Source organism: Marmota flaviventris, chromosome 17 (assembly GCF_047511675.1).
Source record: "Marmota flaviventris isolate mMarFla1 chromosome 17, mMarFla1.hap1, whole genome shotgun sequence".
NCBI classification, from domain to species: Eukaryota; Metazoa; Chordata; class Mammalia; order Rodentia; family Sciuridae; genus Marmota; species Marmota flaviventris.
Window position 1 is genome coordinate 16573190 of NC_092514.1, and position 21515 is coordinate 16594704.

General features: G+C 38.1%; 1 protein-coding gene across 6 annotated transcripts in view; it reads right to left on the reverse strand.

Moving 5' to 3' along the window:
* Specc1 (sperm antigen with calponin homology and coiled-coil domains 1) overlaps positions 1-21515 on the reverse strand; it is a 269979-nt gene that overhangs the window by 82398 nt on the left and 166066 nt on the right. For 5 of the 6 annotated variants that reach the window (XM_071603067.1, XM_071603066.1, XM_071603065.1 and 2 more), the window contains 4 exons: positions 19716-19923; positions 16067-16140; positions 15521-15699; positions 698-843 (listed from right to left, as the gene is read on the reverse strand). In XM_071603067.1, coding sequence (XP_071459168.1) covers positions 698-843; positions 15521-15699; positions 16067-16140; positions 19716-19923 — 607 coding nt within the window. Of the gene's footprint in view, positions 1-697; positions 844-9279; positions 10667-15520; positions 15700-16066; positions 16141-19715; positions 19924-21515 lie in introns of those variants that run through there. The other variant, XM_071603070.1, reaches the window with a different exon arrangement.

A 21515-nucleotide genomic window follows, 5' to 3' on the forward strand; every position in this document is an offset into this window, starting at 1 on the left:
TCCGTTACCCCTTTGTAAATAAACCCTGCTTTAGATGCTTGCCTCGGCGTGCTTCTCTAATGTTCAAACTTCAACATTTGAGGGAGCAGAACCCATCACTGGTAACTGGCAATATCCTAAGGGTAAGTTTAACTAAAGAGAAATTGTGAATCTGTCAGCCCATTACATTAAAGGTGCAAATGCACCAAGATCAGGAATGACCAAAAATAAATAAATAAATAAATAAAAATCAGCACCAGAACATGCAAGATGAGGTAGAAAGAAGTCTTAACAGCACACTGCCAGGTAAGAATGGCCAGGGTCCCAACAAAAAGGATGAATGCACAGATAGGATGCCTCGTTTCCTGGAAGATAAAGCCTCTGGCTGACGCTGCTCATTCTCAGGAGATGTGAAGAAGGAAAACAGTAGTGATCTGAATGTAACGGCTACAAGAAGCAGAAAAGGAAGAAGGCGGCTAAGCAGAAATTAAGAGGTTGGGAAGAGGTGTAGAGAAAAGGGAGGCTGTGTTTGTTTTATCTATGAGCTAGACTCTCCGTTTTGGCCTCTGAGCCTCTGCCGGGCTCCTGCATTCTTCATACAGTGGCTGCCCAAGGCATGATCTAGAAAGAGCCCTGGTGGTCATTATGGAGCAGAGATGATGTGTCAAGACATGATTTGAATGTGGAGCTTTGCTTTTGGAAAAAAGCTATTAAATACCTGAGCGTCCCAAGTCAAATGACTTGATCAGTGACTTAACAGTCGTTGCAGATTCTGCAGGTGCTGGAGCTGTTCTGGTGACGTAGACGCCATGCCACCGGCCAGCAGCATCGACCTCTGAGGGCTCAGATTCTTCATTCACAGCTCTGCATAGTAAAGAGCATATTAAATTGAAAAGGTGGAGGATGTCCCCATGGGGAAAAGACACGGATGGAAATAGAACCAATACAGAGAAAATGCACAAAGCTGGAAGGAGAATTATAAATTTAAAATGCTGTTTCCTGGATCAGCTTTGCATCTTTAGGAAATAACATACTACTCTCAAATTTTCAGAAAGAGGTGTTCTCTAGGAAATGGTCAGAAATAATGTTTATATGTAGAGTGACTTGATGGTACCTCTAAATAAATGAGTCTACTCTGCAAATGATGAAAAAATGAAGCTAAATGTTTATTTAAACATTTAGCTTCCTATCAATGGCAGATGCTGATTAGCTTGTGGACATTTGTTCCAAACCCCAGGTAGCATACTCAGAGGTTGGAAAGATGAAATTTTGGGACTCTCCTGCAGCTAAGATTTCAGGTTCCACCAATCAGAAACACTTGAGCAAGATCTGGAGTGAGACCTGAACTCAGGGAGAGAGGCAGGGCATGGGGCATTCACTATGGTGATACAGACTGTAACAGAGACAAGTTGCTTCTAGTATTGGCAATGGTGGTTGTAGCTTTCCAACTAGGCAGGCAGCCTCTCAATTTTAAGGCTCCCCAACATGGTGGAGACATAAGGGACTTTGGAAACTCATCCTGGAAGCTTAGCTAGGAGTCTTGTTTCTTTAGCCCTCCCAACAACTCTGCAAGCCATTTAATATCTTTTTGCCTAAGCCAACTAAAGTGCAATACATTATATACAACAGAATCCTGCTTCAATATCCTGTTGACCCTCTAAATTCTGTGTGCTATTAATCTTCTACTCTCACCAGAATTTTTTTTCTCCTTCTTTTTTCTTTTTGGTGTTGGGGATTGGACCCAGGGACACTTAACCACTGAGTCACATTTTCAGCCTTTTAAAAAATTTTTTATTTTGAGATAGGGTCTTGCTAAGTTACTCAGGACCTCAATAAGTTGCTGAGCCCGGCTTTGAATTTGCAATCCTTCTGCCTTAGCCTCCTGAGCCCCTGGAATTACAAGGGTGCACCACTGTGTCTGGCCACCCAAATTTTCTGGTAGGTTCTTGGTGTGGTTCCTAAATTCCTGCACAGACTCATAAGAGAATCTTTTAAAGACAGAATATGTGATTCTATCCTCTCATGCATGGCTTCCTCGTCTCATGTCATTTAATCTCCTTGTGAATGAGTCAACACAAGAACTCCCAACCTCTGATTGCTAAATCACTGCTGAAAAAAAAAAAAATCATATTGCCACAGCTGTTTTGCAAGATGACTAATTTATGAGAATGGATCAAATAAAATATTTCTGGCAGTATATTTTAATAAGGTCAGTAGAAGTTTAAAATACTTATTTCCTGATCTTTCTGAAAGAAACCTTAATAAGCTTCTGCAATTGAATTTACTCATCCTTAATCCTCTTTGCTTTCTTCTGTTGCTGTGTAATCAACAGAGAAAATTTTAATGAAGCAGTGTTTTAATTTAAAACACTTAAACCACTCTGCCCTACACTCTTGACCTGACTTCCCTTTCTTTTGAGTGAAAACAAAATTAGCAAACTCAAAACTTTTTTGGAAAAAACTATCAGAAATTGTAGGGGGTTTGGTTTAAAAACAAAATTAAAGGTTTATTGAAAGGAGTTAGTTGTTGTATTTCCTCCTTGTGTTACACAGTATAAAACCAGACGGTGAGCTGGGCACAATGGCACAACCTACAGTCCCAGCTACTCAGGAGACTGATGCAGGAGGATCACTTGAGTTCAGGAACTTGAGGCCAGCCTAGGTAACATAGAAAACACCCTGTCTCAAAAAAACAAACAAACAAACAGTAGAAAAAGAATAAAATAAGGTTAGGTCTAAGCAGGGGGAAAAAAAAAAAAAAACCTCCTTTTTATCACAAAGATCATCAACAAGGTAGGATACCTTCTTACCAGTCCACTTAAATGACTTGCTATCAAAGTATCTCTAAGGAAGATCATTTTCTAAAAATTAATTTTAATTTCACTCCTTGTTAATTAAATAAGAATAAAATGGAGGATCCTACCTTCTGTTGAGGTATTCCTAATTTTCTCTTTGATTCAAAACATCAAATGATAATTAAAAAGACTCACATAGACTTCATAAGAAAACCATAAAGCCCTGCCTTCAGATACCAAAGATGATATTTCAAATGATCAGTCAGTATGAGGAAGCTAAGCAAATTATGTAAGTAGATTAGAAAAATACCCACTAGATACCCACCATATCATATAACTCTGTGTGTATGTATGTGTGTGTGTGTGTGTGTGTGTGTGTATCTCACATGTGTGTAGAAGGGATACACAAAACAAAGTCTGAATTGAATAAACATAGAAAACAGTTAAGAATGTTATTGGTTTTTTTTTTTTTTTTTTGGTGCTGGGGATTGAACCCAGGGCCTTGGACTTGCAAGACAAGCACTCTACCAACTGAGCTATACCCCCAGCCCCTACTGGTTTTATTAGTACAGTTAAACATCCATTATCTAAGAATCTGAGATCTAAAATTATCTAAAATCTAAGACTTTTGAGCACTGACATAAAGCCAGAAGTGGAAATTCCACACAACCCCATAGGACAAGTATAGGTAAAGCACACATGCACTAAAAATATTGTATAAAATTACCTTCAGGCTATGTGTATAAGATGTATATGAAATATCAGTGAATTTCGGGTAAAGACTTGGGTCCCTTCCTAAAATACCTAATTATGAATATGCAAGTATTTAAAATGTGAAAAAAATCTGAAATTCAAAACACTTCTGGTCCCAAGAATTTCAGCTAAGAGGTACTCCAGCTTGAACTTTATTTTTAAATAAACCCCGAAATTCCCTATACCAGATTGTTTTTGAATTGTTAGAACCCAGCAACAAATGAAGTATTACATTTCCTCTGTTTTAAAATAGAGGGCTGGGGACTTAGCTCAGTTGGTAGAGTGCTTGCCTTGTATGCACAAGGCCCTGGGTTCAATCCCAGCACCTCAAAAAAAAGAGGGGGCTGTACTTATAGCTCAGTGGTATAGCTGCTTGCCTAACATGTGTAAGGTACTGGATTCTATCCTCAGTGCACATCAAAATAAATTAATAAAATGAAGATATTATTTAAAAAATAGGAATTCTGCATCCCACAAAGAATATTAAGAAACATTTAATGCATGTAGCCAGGTGTATATCAGCAAATGCATTAAATAAAAGAAAAATTGTAAGATACCACTATCAGGTACATATTTGTTCAAGAGTAGTTATTGCCTTTAAGACCGAGTTTAGGTTCTAAGGTCAACCTGAAAATAAAAATCACACATGTAATCAAATATACCTTGAAAATCTCTTCTCACCCAAAAGTACAACTTAGATGATTTTGTAAATATGACTACATACAAACATATCTTTCAATAATTCTAACATATAGGTTACCCTACCACTACTAACAGAAATTAATTTTTTGTATTTTGTGTTAAGGAGACATATTTAAAACAACAGAAATAAAGAATGTCTTCTCTCTTCTCCCTGTGTATAAAACTATAGTCATTATAATTTTAGCAAAATAAGTGTATATAACTTCTCTGTATATGCTAGAAAGTATACCATATATCTTTAAAACATTATTGATATTAATTTTCTATAAAATTCCATACTATTATACCTTACTTTAGAAGGAAAAGTTTGACAGAGGTCCCATGGCTCTTAAGTAGGGAATCTGAAATGCAAATCCAGCTCCACTGGTTATGCTTTTGTCAAATTTTCCTTAATGCCTGAATGTTCCATGGAGGCACACAAAGGTTCTAAAGTTTCTTCTTAAAATTTATTTTAAATATATTTAAGAAAAGGTTAAATATCTTAAATATATTTAAAAATTATATTTATTTAAATATATTTTTAAAAATGATGTCAATATTTATTTCAGTAAATAAATACTATTTTTACGCAAGAATTTGCTTGTAGGAGCTGGTAACAAATAATCTGAATATGACAAACAGAGGTCAGATACTTTCAGATACTTTGGCACATGAACCCACCACGCGCATACCCATCAGCCACAGTGAGACGCATGTCCGCCACTCACAGAGTGGAAGTCTACCTTACATGCCTTAGTTTTTATATGTGTGTGCATGCGCATATATGTCTATAATTATTTTTTTCTCTAAAAATTTCATTTAATCTCTCCAATTCATTGCTTTCCTTGTTTGGTTGTAGAACAGAGTCTTCAAATGACATTGATTTTCTACAATATTCACTTCATCAAGATGCGACTTGGTGTAGTCTATTTCAATTTAAGCATAGGTGAGCTCCTACACAAGACAAGATGATTTTTTTTTCCCCCGGTGCTGGGGTTGAACCCAGGGCCTACCAAATGAGCTATATCCCCAGCCCTACAAGATGATTTTTGAAGTATTCAAAAACCCAAGTAATTCCACTTGGGAGACACCGAATTACACCACTGTTAAATTCACAACTGGCAGATTATTATTTGTTAAAAGGACTGGTCATGCCAAACACATGATTACAATTGCTGTGGCTCCTGGAAACGACCCTGCCCCAGGCCTCTCCTGGGGCCGTTCGGGCATACTGCCTTTGACTTCCACTTGCCCATCTAGTTTTTGAACTCAACCCAGATAATCAAGTTTTGTTCCTTTTATGTCCTACCTCTGCATTTTGCTCATTCTATGCCCTTGCCTGAAATATACTTTTCTCAAAATACTTTTTTACTGTTTTGCACAAAACAAATCTCCCCCCGCCCCCCCCCCCCCCCAATACTGAGGAATGAACCCAGGGCATAATACATGCTAAGCAAGTGCTTTTGCACTGAGCTACAGCCTCAGCTCTATAAAACAAATCTAAAAGAAGTTTGTCACTTTGCTGTGAGACAGAAATTATGAAGTATTCTCTTAGGTGTCAAACAGTATCTTCTGAACTTTACCTTCCAATTGCAATATTGGCATTCAGAACTAGTAAAACAAAGAGGAAAAAAACAGCAATTGAAACACATCTTAATCTCCAAATTTCAACACAGTAAGAGAAATAGTGCAGAATCTTGCATCAGCAATGGAAACTAGATACTACCTATACAATTTTAAGTTTCTGTTACACAGAATAAGTGTGTATGTTGGGGAGAGAAAATACCAAAGGGCTTTCCCTAATTTCCTTACAAAGAAAATGGAGGTATGAGAAAAAACCCATTAGTATCTCCCATCCTCAAAGGCCAGGAATGGAGAGGCACATGATGCCTAGGGAGCATGCAGTATCTTTGCAAAGGATAAGGAGATGAAGACCGGATTGTCTGGAGAAGCTAGAAATGGGTTATTCCAGGCACAAAGGGCAACAGTAACAAGGGACAAGTCAGAAGAGTCGCAGAATGGACCTAATGTGGACATATGGGCCAAACAACAGCAAACCCAGGAAGTTGGCTCCTTCATTCCAGTTTCTCCAGAGAAAAAACTAGACATAAAGGAATTTCCCCTACTAGACACCTGCTCCCCCTGTAGTCTGAGTTTCAATTTACCTTAAAGAGCCTTCCCTCCAGCTTAAGAGGCAAAGCAAATGCATTTAAACAGCTTCTGTAGATACGGATCTCAAGCAAATATGGACCCTGACACACTTTAATCAATTCAAGCAAGGGTCAGTGATGAGAAAAAGAATCCCCTAATACAAATATTTGAAAATTAAAATATTTAAAAAGTTCTGACCAACAAAGACATTTCAGTATATAAAATGAGGAGACTTACTTTATTCAAGACAGAATAGACATTTGTAAATTTATGACAGGAAACAAGACACTCTTGACAGCATCTACCTTAAAATTATTATTATTATTATTTTTAGAAAGAGAGAGAGAGATAGAGAGCAAGAGAATTTCAATATTTATTTTTTAGTTTTCTGCGGACACATCATCTTTGTTTGTATGTGGTGCTGAGGATCGAACCCGGGCCGCATGCATGCCAGGCAAACGGGCTACCGCTTGAGCCACATCCCCAGCCCTCTACCTTAAAATTTAAAAAAAAATGTGAACAAGATGAAAGATGACAATTTAAAATGAAAGGTTGCGCTTGAAAAACAATATAAGTAAGGTAATAATTCCATTAAAATATTTGAAGCAGAACTAACTCAAAAGAAAAAGAGGCATATTTGGGAAGTCTCTCTGGATAGAGATGAAATGAACAATGAAAAGTGGGAGTTTTGACTTAGTGGGCAAAGAATGGTTTTGGCAATGAATGATGCTGGCACCACTGGCTATTCACCTGGAGGAAAATAAACCATACCTCACATCAGATTAAATACACAAAGGATGGTCAAGGATCTCTCTGTGTGTGGTGTGTGAGTGAGAGAGACAGTATAAAATAGTTGAAGAAAATTGAAAAGTCTATTTGCATAATACTGGGGTAGGAGAAGCCCTAAAAACAATCCTCTCAGAAACAATAAAGGAAAATACAAACAGACTATATTATATAACAATGTAAGGGCTGGGGGGTGCCTCACTAGCATGTGTGAACTCCTAAAAATGGAGATCCTATAAAATATGAAATTTTCCATAAGAGTCATATTATACTGTGATAACTACTAATTTATAAACTGGTAAGAAAAAAATAATCAGTTCAGTGAAAAAAACTAGGTAAAAGTGCTAATCAACTGGCAATTTCTAGCAGGGGAAAATGCAAATGGTTAGTAAACATATAAAAATATGCTCAGGGAAATGCAAAGTGTTAATAATATATATATTTTTTGCTTATCCTGATGGCAAAAAATAAAATTAATATTATCCCAGTTGATAAGTCTACGTAGAAGTGGGTATTCTCATCAAGACTAACGCCATCACGCAGGCTGGGGCTGTGGCTCAGTGGCAAAGTACTTGCCTAGCATGTGTGAGGCACTGAGTTTGATCCTTAGCACCTCATAAAAGTAAATAAAATAAAGGCATGCTGTCCATACATGACGACAAAATAAATAAATAAATAATAAAAAAAGACTAAAGAATCGTAGCTCTAAGGTAAATAATCTGGCAATATCTATGAAAATAAAAACATGAATACTCTTTAATGGAACAATCATATTTTTAGGAACCCATCCTATAAAAAAAAGGTGGAGGGGTGGGGCACGGCGCTGGGAGTGTAGCTCAGTGGTAGAGTGTGTGTTTAGCATGCTTAAGGCCCTGGGTTCAATTCCCAATATCAAAAGTAAATAAATTAATAAATTAAGATACAACCATATACAGTTATGTTACACCATTATTTGAGGGGGAAAAAAGATTCAAAAATGTAACCTTGGCATCCCAGCATTTGATATTCTCAGATCCATGTAGAATACCATGCAGCTATTAAAATTACTTAGATTTGTAATATTGCCCAGGACACATCAACTGAAATGTGAAGGTGCATGGTACTGTATAGAATATAATTCTAAATTTATAAAAAATATAAAAATGAGCCCTACTGGTACATTTATATGATATATGAGTAAAGGGAAAGATAAAGAAAAATACACATACTGTTAACACTGATTACCTTATAGGATGATGACAAAAGAAGGAAAAGGATTACTATTTTTCTTTACATAGCTCCAGTTCATCATTAGTATTCCCACATATTACTTCATAATTAAGAAAAATCATATTATTATTATTATTATCATTATTTTGGTACTGGAGATTGAACTCAGGGGTACTCGACTGAGTCACATCCCCAGCCCAATTTTGTATTTTATTTAGAGACAGGGCTGGGGATATAGCTCAGTTGGTAGAGTGCTTGACTTGCATGCACAAGGCCCTGGGTTCGATCCCCAGCACCACATTAAAAAAAAAAGAAGAAAGAAGAGGTATTTAGAGACAGGAGACAGGGTCTCACTGAGTTGCTTAGTGTCTTGCTTTTGCTGAGGCTGGCTTTGAACTCTCCATCCTCCTGCCTCAGCCTCCCAAGCTGCTGGGATTACAGTTATGAGCCACCATACCCGGTGAAAAAAAATCAAATTATTAAATCATCAATCTAATTGTTTTTAAATTTCAACTAGTTTTAAAATTTCAATCTAGACTTCAAATTCTATGTATTACTATTTTCTGATACTCTAGAGTTTTGCTTTAAATATTACTTTATGCAAAAATAATGTTTTCACGTTTCCTTTTTTCAAACAATGAAATCATTAAAAGTTACATTCACATTCCATTTCAACCTATTCTCAACAACTTATATTTCAAGTCCAGCTTATTTCTACTTCAAATTCTAGTTACTTTAAAGTTCTGAAACTAGGGTCTAGAGATATAAGCTCAGTGATAAAGTACTCCCTAGCATGTACAAGGCCCTGGATTTGAGTCACAGCATGGAGGGAAAAAAGTTCTGAAAATATATTAAGGAAAAAAGTTAAAGCAACATAAAGGTCCCGAAGAAACATGATCATTGATTAAAAATCAAACAACAGACTCTTCTAAATAATAACATATTTATTTAGCACTTCATAAACTCTTACATATAAAAATATTCAACAGTACCTGGAGTAAAGATAGATCAAAATGTGCATATGAACACAGTTTTGCATTTTAAGTTGAGGTTGCATTTTTCTTATTTACTGTTGTTTATATTTGAAAACACCCAGCAAGTAAATTTTATGTCATTCTAAAAATTCTCAATCTGAGGTAAATATCTCCTAGAATAAAAATTTCAATCCTACTAGACAATTTCAGCAAGTATCTTAATTATTTTTACAGAGAAGACATTAATGTCCCTTCTTTCCCACACAAAGCTAAATATTTCTAGTGAATCTGTACTCCCCAGTTTGATTCCCCAAAACATCTTCCTGAGTTTAAAGAGCATTCTTGATCCTAATTTTTCCTTTATTAGATAACAACTCCTATTTTATCCTTAGCATGCATGATGCAGCTAACAACCCTACACTGTATACACTGTAAATGTCTCCTCACATGAGAAGTACAGTAGTAGGCTTTTGCCTGATGGACTTTGCTGAATCAGGTAAAGATATTTACAAATGTTCTTCCCAATTCTGAATTGTATACTTCTGCATTAAAAATCTTTTAAGTTTTCATAGTAAGTTTTATTTACAAGTCTTTTGTTGTAAGTTGTCCTTCATTAGTTTTCAGTTAGCACTGTTACTGCATTAACTTCATCTTTTATTATCAACCAAATATCTATTTATGTTTAGCTCAATAAAGATTCTGGAAAACAGACCAAAGCTTAGTGGTAGCTTGTTTCAGATGAGGTAATAAAGCGAGACCCCTGCTTGGAAAGGCTGAATCAAGACTTGATAAAAGGGAGCAGAACTTTCTAACTTCTTCAGAATAAGGCATCATGCAGACGGCTTCTTATTTTGCCTTGGGTAGTGTGAATTCTCAGATTATCAGATACTATACCAAAAGGCAGCATAAAAATAAACTCCAAAAGGAGAACCCATACATTCACCAACACTTGGAGTTTGCTATGCAGTTATTCTTTCTGAACACTCAGGTTGCATATAAAATATTTCTTTCAAAGGACTTGTTTTTAATTTTTTTTCTGAACTTCATTTTACTCTTCCAAAAAGAGAACACTGAATCTTCTGAGGGGGGGACAAAAAGATTATCTTTGATCATGCATGAGTTGATTCCAGAATGTAGGAAAAAAGTAAAGAGACTTGATTGCAATGACTCTGTGGGGAACAATGAATGTACACAAAACAACTGGGTTCTTTATAAAGCAGTAATTTCTCCTCTATAGACTCCCCCTTTCATATAGAAATGGCTGTAGTTTCCAATCATGGCAAGGGCTGGACTGTCTTTCTTCCACCAAATGCTCTGCTAGCTGACAGAGACCATGGAGCTGTGAAGATAGAAATGGAAGGGAAGGCTGGTAAAGGAGTGACGTAAGGCAACGGGGTCTTCGTTTATAACATAAGAATTAACAGCCTATACTGTCCCACAGAGAAAAGCAAATACCCACAATAGGGCCAATAAGCTTTCACTCCCACTATTCAATATTTTTTAGAAGTCAAAGGTTTTCAGACAGAAAAATGTCAAAGACTTCAAAATGCCATTACGAGGCTCCTTCCAGCAGAACTTCTCCAACAAAGAAATATGTTGGAGAAGCAGAGATGTCCAGGTAAACACCTGCCCCACTGTCATTTATAGAGAGGTTCATGCTTACCTCTATTATCAAGGCTAAAATATATATATATATATATATATAATTATTATGACAGACTAAAAATCCTAAGGGTTTAAGGGAGTCATATCAAAACAAATCTGTAAAATGGGGATCAGGAACCAGACAGGCAGATGTAGGCCTTTAGGCTTAGACTAGAACTGGGGATACACGTCAGAGGTATAGCATTTGCCTCGCATGTGTGAGGCCCTGGGTTCAATCCTCAGCACAGCCAAAAAAGAAAAAAAAAAAAGTACAATTACAGGCTATATATTTAATGTTAAACCTGTAAATTTAAACTATGAAAGAAATATATAAATGAAGAGATTATGCTTCCTGGAGTGAAAGGATACCAAGAGTACTAATTTTTACATTAAGGGTCAAATGAAATGCCAGTGGTCGTGACAGTTGTAGGAGCTAAGGTGAGGTCTGTTCAGAAATTGGTTAGGAATTCCATGGGAACTGGCCCCCTCTATAAAGGCCAGGGATTTAGTGATCACAGACTGCATCTTAGCTCCCAAGAATATATACTTCCAGCTCCCATACTTCCCCTTCAGCAGTAGCTACAGAACACTTGCTGAGCAGCTGTGAAACATTAGAATGCTAAGAACAATACAGGGCAGCACAGGTACACACAAGTGATGTTAGGGCGTGACGTGGATGTGCACATGCAAGTTACAAGCCAATTCCAGCAGAGTCTGCACATGACAAGCCACCACACTGCTCACTTCAGCTGGGACAATGTGAGAATCAGTGGGTGGTACGGCCTAAACACATGTGATCTGAGATATTCTATCATGGAAGCAAATGCCCTTAATTAGAAACAAATTTTAAGTGTTTTCAATGACCTCTTTCTTTTTAAGATATCTTCCACGGATGCTTGTTTGGTGTTATATGATAAACACAGTATGAATTGTGTAAGCCATCCTAAAAATAATGGCTTTAACTTTTTTAGAATGAGAAATAAATGCATATGGGTCATTCTCTGCCACTGTTCACGAAGCCCATATCATGTATTGCACATCAACAATGTCTTTCATTAACAAAGTTTGTGTGTGGCCTATAGAATCATGATATCGACCAGGCCTCAGAACTCAACTTTTTAGGAAGAAGATCTGATGACCCCACTCCCCCTCATGCTGGGAATCTAACCCAAGGCCTTGCAAATGTAGACAGGCACTCTACCTCTGAGCTATACCCCCAACCTCAGATCTGGTGTTTTAATTTCAATGAAAGTCTTCATTATTTTTGGTACCAGGAATTGAACTCAGGGGCACCTGACCACTGAGCCACATCCCCAGCCCTATTTTGTTGCCCAGCACCTCGCCGTTGCTGAGGCTGGCTTTGAACTTGGGATCCTCCTTGTCTCAGTCTCCCAAGCCACTGGGATTACAGGCATGGGCCACCGCACCCAGCTGAAAGTCTTCATTTGGATGCCTTTCTCTTAATTGTTCAAAATGGGAAAAGCCAAGGTTGAGAAAGTTTTTCATTATCCTTTTATTTATTAATTTATGTATTCAGTAAAACACAGACTGCTTTCAGGTTTGTTCAAATTTCTGTAACAGAAAAATCAGGCCCACAAGTCACAACTAAAATTCAGAGATTTTTGAACTGAGGTTCAAAGATTGTACCAAATAAATGGAGTATTGGCACTTATTTCTGACTTTCCCACTATGGGAAGGCCAGTTGACCAACCAGTCTCAGAATAGCATGGTTTAAAGGGACCCTGAAACACTATTATATATGATGGAGCCAGGTCTAGGAAGGGGACACTGGTGTAAGAATGTCACTGCCTTAATTTCCCATGAATCTTAACATCAGTTATTCTTACTCCAAAATTTAAAAAATAAATAAATAGAAAACATCAGCTGGCTGTGGTGACAGGAGTTTGTAGTTCCAGCTACTCAGGAGGCTAAGAAGGGAGGTCCCCCTGGATGCACAAGTTGGAGACCAGCCTGGGCAACACAGCAAGACCTCATCTCGAAAAATTGATAAATAAAACAAAAATATCTCTGAAAATGTAACAGGAATGAAGATCTTTAATCAGTTAAATAATATCCCACTTTGTTTTAGTTACTGAGTTCTTGGTAACAAGTGCTAATTTGTTTTCCTATCTAGACTCATCATTCATTTGCCCACCTATCAGCCCAGCTCTTAACAATCTCCTTGAATATCAATCTGTTCAAAATGAGAATACGAACCAGTTAACCCCATGTCACAGTTAAGGTGCTTTTCAGGATGCTCTTACCTTCTCTCAGTTGTGCTTGGAGGACCTCATCAGAGGGTGTTCTGCAAGCTCTGTGGCTGTGGCTGAGCCAAGAATAACCTTTGAGTTCTTATGAGATGACTGTCAAAGTCAAATTAAGTGTCAAGCACTTATTCAGTCAAGATGGAAACACTAAGTTGCTGCAGGAGCTTTGAGGTATTAGTTGGTTTCCATTCTTGTCCATGGTAGGTGCAGGAGGTAGCTGGGCCATTAGTGAGTAACTTTGAAATGGTCAGCTGCTATTATTATTATTATTATTATTATTATTATTATTATTATATTATTATTATTTTATTATTATTAGGTATCAGGGATTGAACCCAGAGGCATTTTACTACTGAGCCATATCCCCAGCAGTTTTTAAAATATCTTATTTAGAGATAGGGTCTCAGCTGAGTTGCTTAGTGCCTCACTACATTGCTGTGACTGGCTTTGAATTCACAATCCTCCTGCCTCAGTCTCCTGAACTGCCAGGATTACAGGTGCACGCCATTGAGCCCGGCAAACAGTCAACTCCTTAAGGGGAGCAGCTTACCAGACAAGTGAAAAATCAGACAAGAAACCATCACCAGCAGTTGTCTGATGTTCTGCCAAATGCAATGACAGGCAAGAAACATTCTGATGCCAATGGTTTCCCGTAATGTGCCATGTTCTGATCGGTGTCAATTCTAAAATTTTGAAAGGTTTTGTGATAAAATTGTGATTTTGTGATTAAATTGCTAGATTTGGAAGATAGGCCTAAGGGGGAAAAAAAAAAAAATCACAGGAGCTGGGCATAGTGGCACATGCCTATAATCCCAATGACTCAGGAGACCCTAAGCAACTTAGCAAGACTCTACCTCAAAATAAAAAATCAAAAAGGGCTGAGGATATGGTTCAGTTGTTAAGCAACCCTGGGTTCAATTCCTGGTACCAAAAAAAAAAAAAAAAAAAAAAAAGGTGGGTGGGGAGAAAGAAACATTCTGTGTTTAAAAGAAAAAATAACTTTAAATGTGAAGGTGCAGAGTGTATGAAGCCTTGGACTGTCTGGACACACAGAGATTTCCTATTATGTAGAGCTAGAGCCTGTATCTTAGAATCTATGGAAGAGATTCAATATCTCATACAATAACCTATTTAGGAACACCATGAAAACTCAGGGTTTGTCTTTACCATTTATCTTTAAAATAACATAGATAGGAAGCAACAAAAGCTATGACTTAGTTCTTCTTCCAAAGACGGACATTATGGAAGCAAGACAGACAAAGGCAGACGCAAAAGCAAACTAGAGTGATCCTGTAGTCCTTTCAGCAGGGAACACTGGGAAATCTCCTGCCTTCCTGTAAAATCACGTCTGTGGCTAGAGGAAAGACGGGTGACTGGGAAATAATGATTCTGGTTTTTTCAAGACTGAAGTGTAAAACTGGACACATTATTCCTTCTCTAGAGGCCACTTTATAAAAAAGTCATAAACAAAGGAGCAGGGATTTATTGGAGCAGGTTTTATGATAGAATTTTATGATTCTATGATAGAAATTTATGATAGAACTGAATTCTGAGAAGAAGTGCACTATTTCCAATGTCATGACACTCATGATCAAAGAACATCAGACCTCAAGGTGGAGAAACAAGCCAACAAACAACCCTTCTGATCCTGGAAAAACAAGATTAGGGTAAACTGTACACATCAAAATTCAGAACCCACTAAATCTGATTTTATAAGACTATATTTTACATTTGAAAGATATCTAAAAACTCAAAAATAATTTCCTAATATTCAAAGTTAAGGACAGTGACTCCTGATTGGGGAAAGATAACATCTTATTAGTCAAAGTCTAAAATATTGTTTATAATTTTATCTATGTCCCCCTCCCTTTAAATTTTAAATAATAATGAGTTTTAAGCTCACCTTAGGAATACCTTCCTCTTAAACACCTGTTCAATAGGGCCTTTGTGCTAACACATCAGAAGGGGAAGTCATGAATCTGCAAGATCTTTTGTTTTCCACGCTAACTTATCCTTTTTAATAGAGTGGGTATTGTCAGGCCTTATTTGAAATAGCCCATGAGAGCAGTGATTTGAACCTAGATTTGGAAGGTTCCAAGTAGGGAAGTAGCATGGTTAATGGTAGACTGATCAAAGAAAAGATATCATAGAACCTGGCACAGAGAGACACAAAAGCTTTTGTCTCTATAACACAGCCTCATGCACAGTGATTAAGTGAGAAGCCAAAGCACTGTTCAGGTGCTCATCAGACTCATGGAGGTGGGGCTCCGCCCATGACCCACCTGCTATGGCCCTGCATGTCCCCCAGCTCCTTTTGTAGCCTGGCGTTCTTCTCTTCCTCTTCCAGCAGCCTCCTCTTAACAGAGCGCAGTTCCTGCTGGGCCTCGCACTTGATGTCATTGGCCACAACCACTGCAGTCTGCAGGTCTGCCTGGAACCGCCTCCATTCCTCTGTCTCCTCCTGAAAATGCCAGAGCCCACACCTGTGAGAAACGCCAGCTAGGGCAAACATGCAGGCAGGGGCCCAGAATCACCATATCAATCACCAAGGAAGAATACAGGGAGGCCCTGCATTCATATTGTCTCCCTACCAAGAAGAGGCACAGATGGGAATTCCTTCCTCAAGTCACAGAATTCTCCATCCTAAAACTGAACAATTGATTTCATTTTACTTCCTGCCAACAGGAAGGCTCAAGTTGTTGAAATGTTCAGTGAGAAAGCAGACTTAGAAAGGGCAACTGGTATTTTCCTAATGTTTCCAAACCCTGAGAACCATTTATAGTGAGACAATGGAGAAGGTCCCTGTTCACAGCTGTAACCCCACTCACCTTTATCTGCTTTGTCAGGGTCTTCAGCTGCCTTTCCAAGTCTGACTTCTGTTCCTCCAATTTGATCACATTGCCTAGAAGCAAGTGATTGAGACAGGAGTTGAAAACGTTGTGAGACTTCTGAGAGAAAGTAAGCTGGGAAGCAGAGGGACAGCTCCACAGGTCACAATAAGGCAAATCCATCCCTTCCACTATAAATTCAGTTTTTAGCACCCTGCAGATGGGGAGCTAGCAGCGGAAGGTTCTTCCAAGACAGGGATTGGGATAATTTGGGAAATAAGTAGTGTTTTTTGGTTTTTTTTTTTAGGATATACAACCAGAAGTACCACCATGTGGCACTATAAGAGAAGACCTCAATAGCTGTTCACACTTACACACTTGTGTTGGGCGCTTCCCTGCTATTTGCACACAATTGTCCTGAATAGTCTTTATCACTGAAAGGTAGAGGGCTTTTGTATAATAGAGGATGTAACTGGTTATTACTCCTGTGAATCTGAAATGTATTTCTAGAGTAGCAGTTCTTAATCATAGTTAAACCTCAGAATCACATGCGGCACTTTTCAAAAGCACAGATTTGTAAGACACCAGCTCTAGACCTATGGGCTCCAGAATCTCTGAGCACAGACAGAATCTGGGCCCAGGGATATTCTAACAGCTTGATCACCTCTCCCAAATTAAGAACAACTTTCCTCACTGGTTCTCCAAGTCTCCAATTTGCTCCATGAGGCTATCAGAGCCATTTAAGTGTTCTCATCATGTCAGTCACCCAGGTAAAGTTCCTGAATGGTTTCTTTCTTCTAGAGCAGCACATGTCTATTAAAGATATGAATCAGAATCACTAGAGAAGGTTAAAGAACAAATCTTTATGGTCACATCCTATTCCAGCAGTGGAGCCTAAGAATCCGTGTTCGGGATCAATGCCTGAGTAAGAAAATCCTTCTTCACTTTTTTTTCTTGTTCTGCCTGTTTCTCTCAAGACTCTTATCGGAAGGAGTGATTAGGGCTGGAATTGAGTGTGCCTGGTTCTCCTAACAAAAATATATCTTAATAATACCTTAATATTCCTAACAGAAGTTTAAAAGCCCTTAAAAGATGCTCTGTGTTATTTTTCAGTCTTGGATAGATTATGATATAACCACTGGGGATGGGCCTGAAATTTGCTGTGGACACTAATTATACACTGGTTTTTTTGGTTGTGTCTGGACTGACTCTTAAGAATTTAAAGACAATACAACCATTTTCTCAATAGCAATATGCCACAAAAACAAAACCCAAACAAAACAGAACTCATCTCCTTTGACTTTACTTTTTTCAAGGGCAGTGCTCTTTAGAAATAGTCTTTAATTGTATCCTAGTACCACTGTTGAGCCTGGGTGATACTGAGAGCCAAGACTCTACAGTTCATCATGTCTAAGGAGGAATGGAACAGGTACTATCACACAGGCGTAGACGTCAATTCTCATTATTTGTGGTAGCTACATAAAGTTGCCAAGCTCACTCAACTAGCAAGGACTGAATCTCTGCTCATAGGGGAAAAACAGAGTTAGGTTCCTATAAGCCTCTGGTCACAACATCTTTCATTAACTAAAACACTGTTTGCATTACATAGGTTTGTCTGCCAAATGAATATATTAAACGTGTTAGAAACATGCTCTTCCCTCTCTTTGTGACACGGGAAAGATATTTTTTAAATCTTCTGTAGCATGAAGAACCTTTCTGGCTCACAAGTTTAACTTCTCTCACACCTTCTGGGTGTGCAATGAGGACTGATCATTTTCCTGATCCTGAGCCATATAAAGTAAATTTCTTTGGTTTTTGACATTGCAATAATGCTGCCTGCTATACTTCCTTTTGGCCTCCATCTCACAAATCCATAAATTTATTCCTTTTCTATCTTCTCCACAGCGTCATCTTGCACTATATGTGTTACTTTAGCACTTTCCAGAGCAGTCTTATGAGCAGATTGAAGAAGTTCTTCTTTCTTTCTCTAAGTGCACTGGGTTGTTGACTCATTAACATTGAACTCATGCCAGTGGCTCAAAACTCAGTCCTGAAACAAGTTTATCTGACACACATGACTCTCCATCAAGGTGCACCACAGCTTTCTTTTCTTTTTGGTCCTGGGGATTGAACTCAGAGCACTCAACCACTGAGCCACATCCCCACCCCTATTTTGTACTTTATTTAGAGACAGGGTCTCACTGAGTTGCTTAGCTCCCCACTTTTGCTGAAGCTGGCTTTGAACTTGAGATCTTCCTGCCTCAGCCTCCCGAGCTGCTGGGATTACAGGCGTGTGCCACGTGCCCGACCCTATCACAGCTTTCTTATACTTAGGGTCAGCAGAAGGCACTTCAGTATTGCACTGTGGTAGAGGGGTACATTTTAAACAGCAAAATCACCAAAAACAAGCACAAAAATACTAAAAACATGGCATTAGTAGACTGTAAAAAGGACACTGGTATACAGTATCAGAACTGAGATAAGAAGACAGAGTTTTTGATCTCAGTTGGAAATGTAAGTGGTAGGATGACTCTAATTTTTCACCTCTCTGTGAATTTCCAAAAATAACCACGAAAGCATCATGAGTACTGATTTGGGGTTACAAATAAGTTTTAGTTAGTAGGTGAATTCATGAACACAGAATCTGTGAATAATGAGGATTAATCGTACATATTGGGGAACTTCTCAGGTAACTAAGCTATTTTTAGTAATGTGTTAGTATTAAAAGCTCTGTATATAATTCTTTTGTTATAAAAGCAAGACACATTAGATGTGATAATTTTACAAAACTTATTTGAACAAAGCAGGCAATGTTTAATCTTTTAAAAATATTTCCCTAGTCAAAGCAAACAATGAGCTTATAAATAAATCATATATTGATGTCTCTATAGTAAGAAGTGGCCAACATCTGTTATCTGATATCCTACTGTCAACGGGACACATGTTGGAATTGTTTTCTCCCTCAGACCAAAGGCACACATTGTTCACGCCACTCTGAATCTCTATCCATCAGATCCAAAAGACAGCACATTGTCTGTACTTGATGAGTGTAGTAAACAGTTCATTTTGAATGACCCTCTCCTACACCGGGACTATCTGTAGAAAAAGTCCATGTGAACACAGTCACAGCTAAACTCAAAACAGACTAAGTGGTAGAATATGTCACATGTATCTGTCTCAAGACAGAGGCAGCAGCCTCACGACACATATTGGTACCTAACATTTGAAATACACATGCTCCTTCTCGTAGTTGTTTTGTCTACTGACTCATGGTTAATAATCTCTTCTGTCATTTACTTTCTGACTTAATTTAAGAGATTAATTTTTAAAAAATTTTTTTAATATTTATTTTTTAGTTTTCGGCGGACACAACATCTTTGTTTGTATGTGGTGCTGAGGATCGAACCCGGGCCGCACGCATGCCAGGCGAGCACGCTACCGCTTGAGCCACATCCCCAGCCCCAAGAGATTAATGATTATTTCTTAAGTGCCATTATTCTTTAGAGATTACAGAGTAGTCAAAAGACTCTTCTTAGATCCCAGACACACACATTCTTAAAAACTGTTTCACAGTCACCTGCGAATACCAGTTTCTTTAGCATCCTACTCAGGCCTGTTCCACGTTTCACCTGGACGTGACTTCACTTACTTTCCAGCTCACTAATGAGTTGATTATTGTGTAACTTGACAGCCCGGTGCTGTTCCACCTGATCTTCCAATTCGAATATGGTTTCTTTCATGTCTTTTATCTCTGCATCACTCTCTGATGCTTTCTCTTGCAGTTTTAGGCTGGTTCTGCTCAGCTGTTCTGCTTGATGATCACAGATCTCCTTCAGGTAAGAATAATCTTTTTCCATCTAGAACAGAGAAGATTCCCCAGTTAGTGTAATGGCAAAGAAGTTCACCAAAAAGTAGCAGAAAGGCTGGCTCGTGCAACAGCAAAGGATGCTCTCGGCATGTAATGTTTCTTGCGTTCTTAGTCGGAGAAACAGACAAGGCTGGGAATGTTCAGGAAAATGTGTGTATCCAAATGGCTGCATTTTGTGCCCCTTTTCACAAACAGAAAGAAAGCTACATGTACTTAAAATAACTTTCTTTCCCATACAAGGGTAGAACACTGCTTTTGTGAGAGGCGCTGGTGCTACACTGGTAAGGAGGGATGGGAATGCCCCATCTTCTATCTGCTATGGAGCAGCGCCCTCTGCTGATGAGACACAAACAATGCTCCTGAAACCTGACCAATCTGAACATAGAAATGTGCATGCCACAGAAACAGAGGAGTAGCACATAAAATTTCATCTGTTTTTAATTATTACAAGTAGTAATAATTAACACAGAAAAGCACTCCAAATAATGAAATAACCATTCACCCAGACACACTTAACAATAGTTGAGTTTTGCCACATTTGCTAAATCTTTTACTTTATTAATATTTGTTAACACATCAACCTTCTCTCCCACCTCCAAGAGTGATAAGCATTATCCCCAAATTGATGTGTGGTCATACTTTGAAGGGTTTTCCACTTTTATAATAAATATATGTCCCCATGATAATGCATAGTATTGTCCTGGATATTTAAAAACTTTTACACAAATGATATATTATGTTTTTTTCATGTACAATATTATACTGAGGTATATAATAAGTAATATGCTTTTGTCCTGTACTATACAATTCTTGTGTTCTATAACTTGTTTTTTTTCTTTTTCTTTTGTTTTGTTTTTGGCACTGGGGATTGAACTCAAGGCCTTCTCCAAGGCCTTGCAAGGCTTGTAACTTGTTTTTAACTGTGTTTTGGAGAGGAATCCATATTGCTACACATCTCATTAGGACATTACTTTAATTACTGCATATTATTATTCCCCATCTAAAAATACTAATTAATTCATTATTTTGAACAACACGGCAATAAACACCATTGACCCTTTTCTATAGTCCTTTAATGGATATTATTACATAACTGTATATTTAGGAGAGTAATCTAAACTTGATACCCATAGATTTCTTCCCAGGTAGTTTTTTGGGGGGAGGGGTTTCAGGGACTTCATCTGCAATTTTTTTCCAACTGCATTTCATGTGCAAAACCTTCTGGCTGTGAACTCTATGGGGACAAGGACTTCATCTGCTGTATTCACCACTGTATCCCCTGTGCCTGAAGGTCAGACACAGAGGAAGCAATAGGGGGATAGAGCTCAGTTGGTAGAGTGCTTGCCTTGCATGCACAAGGCCCTGGGTTCAATCCCCAGCACACACACCCCCCCCGAAAAAAAAAGTAGTTGATGAATGAATGAACAAACAGTGAAGGGCAATCCTGCAGTGTTTTTCACTTGGGAAGCTGTGGATGAATGGATGGAAGAATGGAAGGAAGGAGGAAGTGGGTAGGTAACAAGAAGTAAGAAAACTAATAAGAGAACCAACACAGCCAAAGTATACTACCTGTGCTAAAGG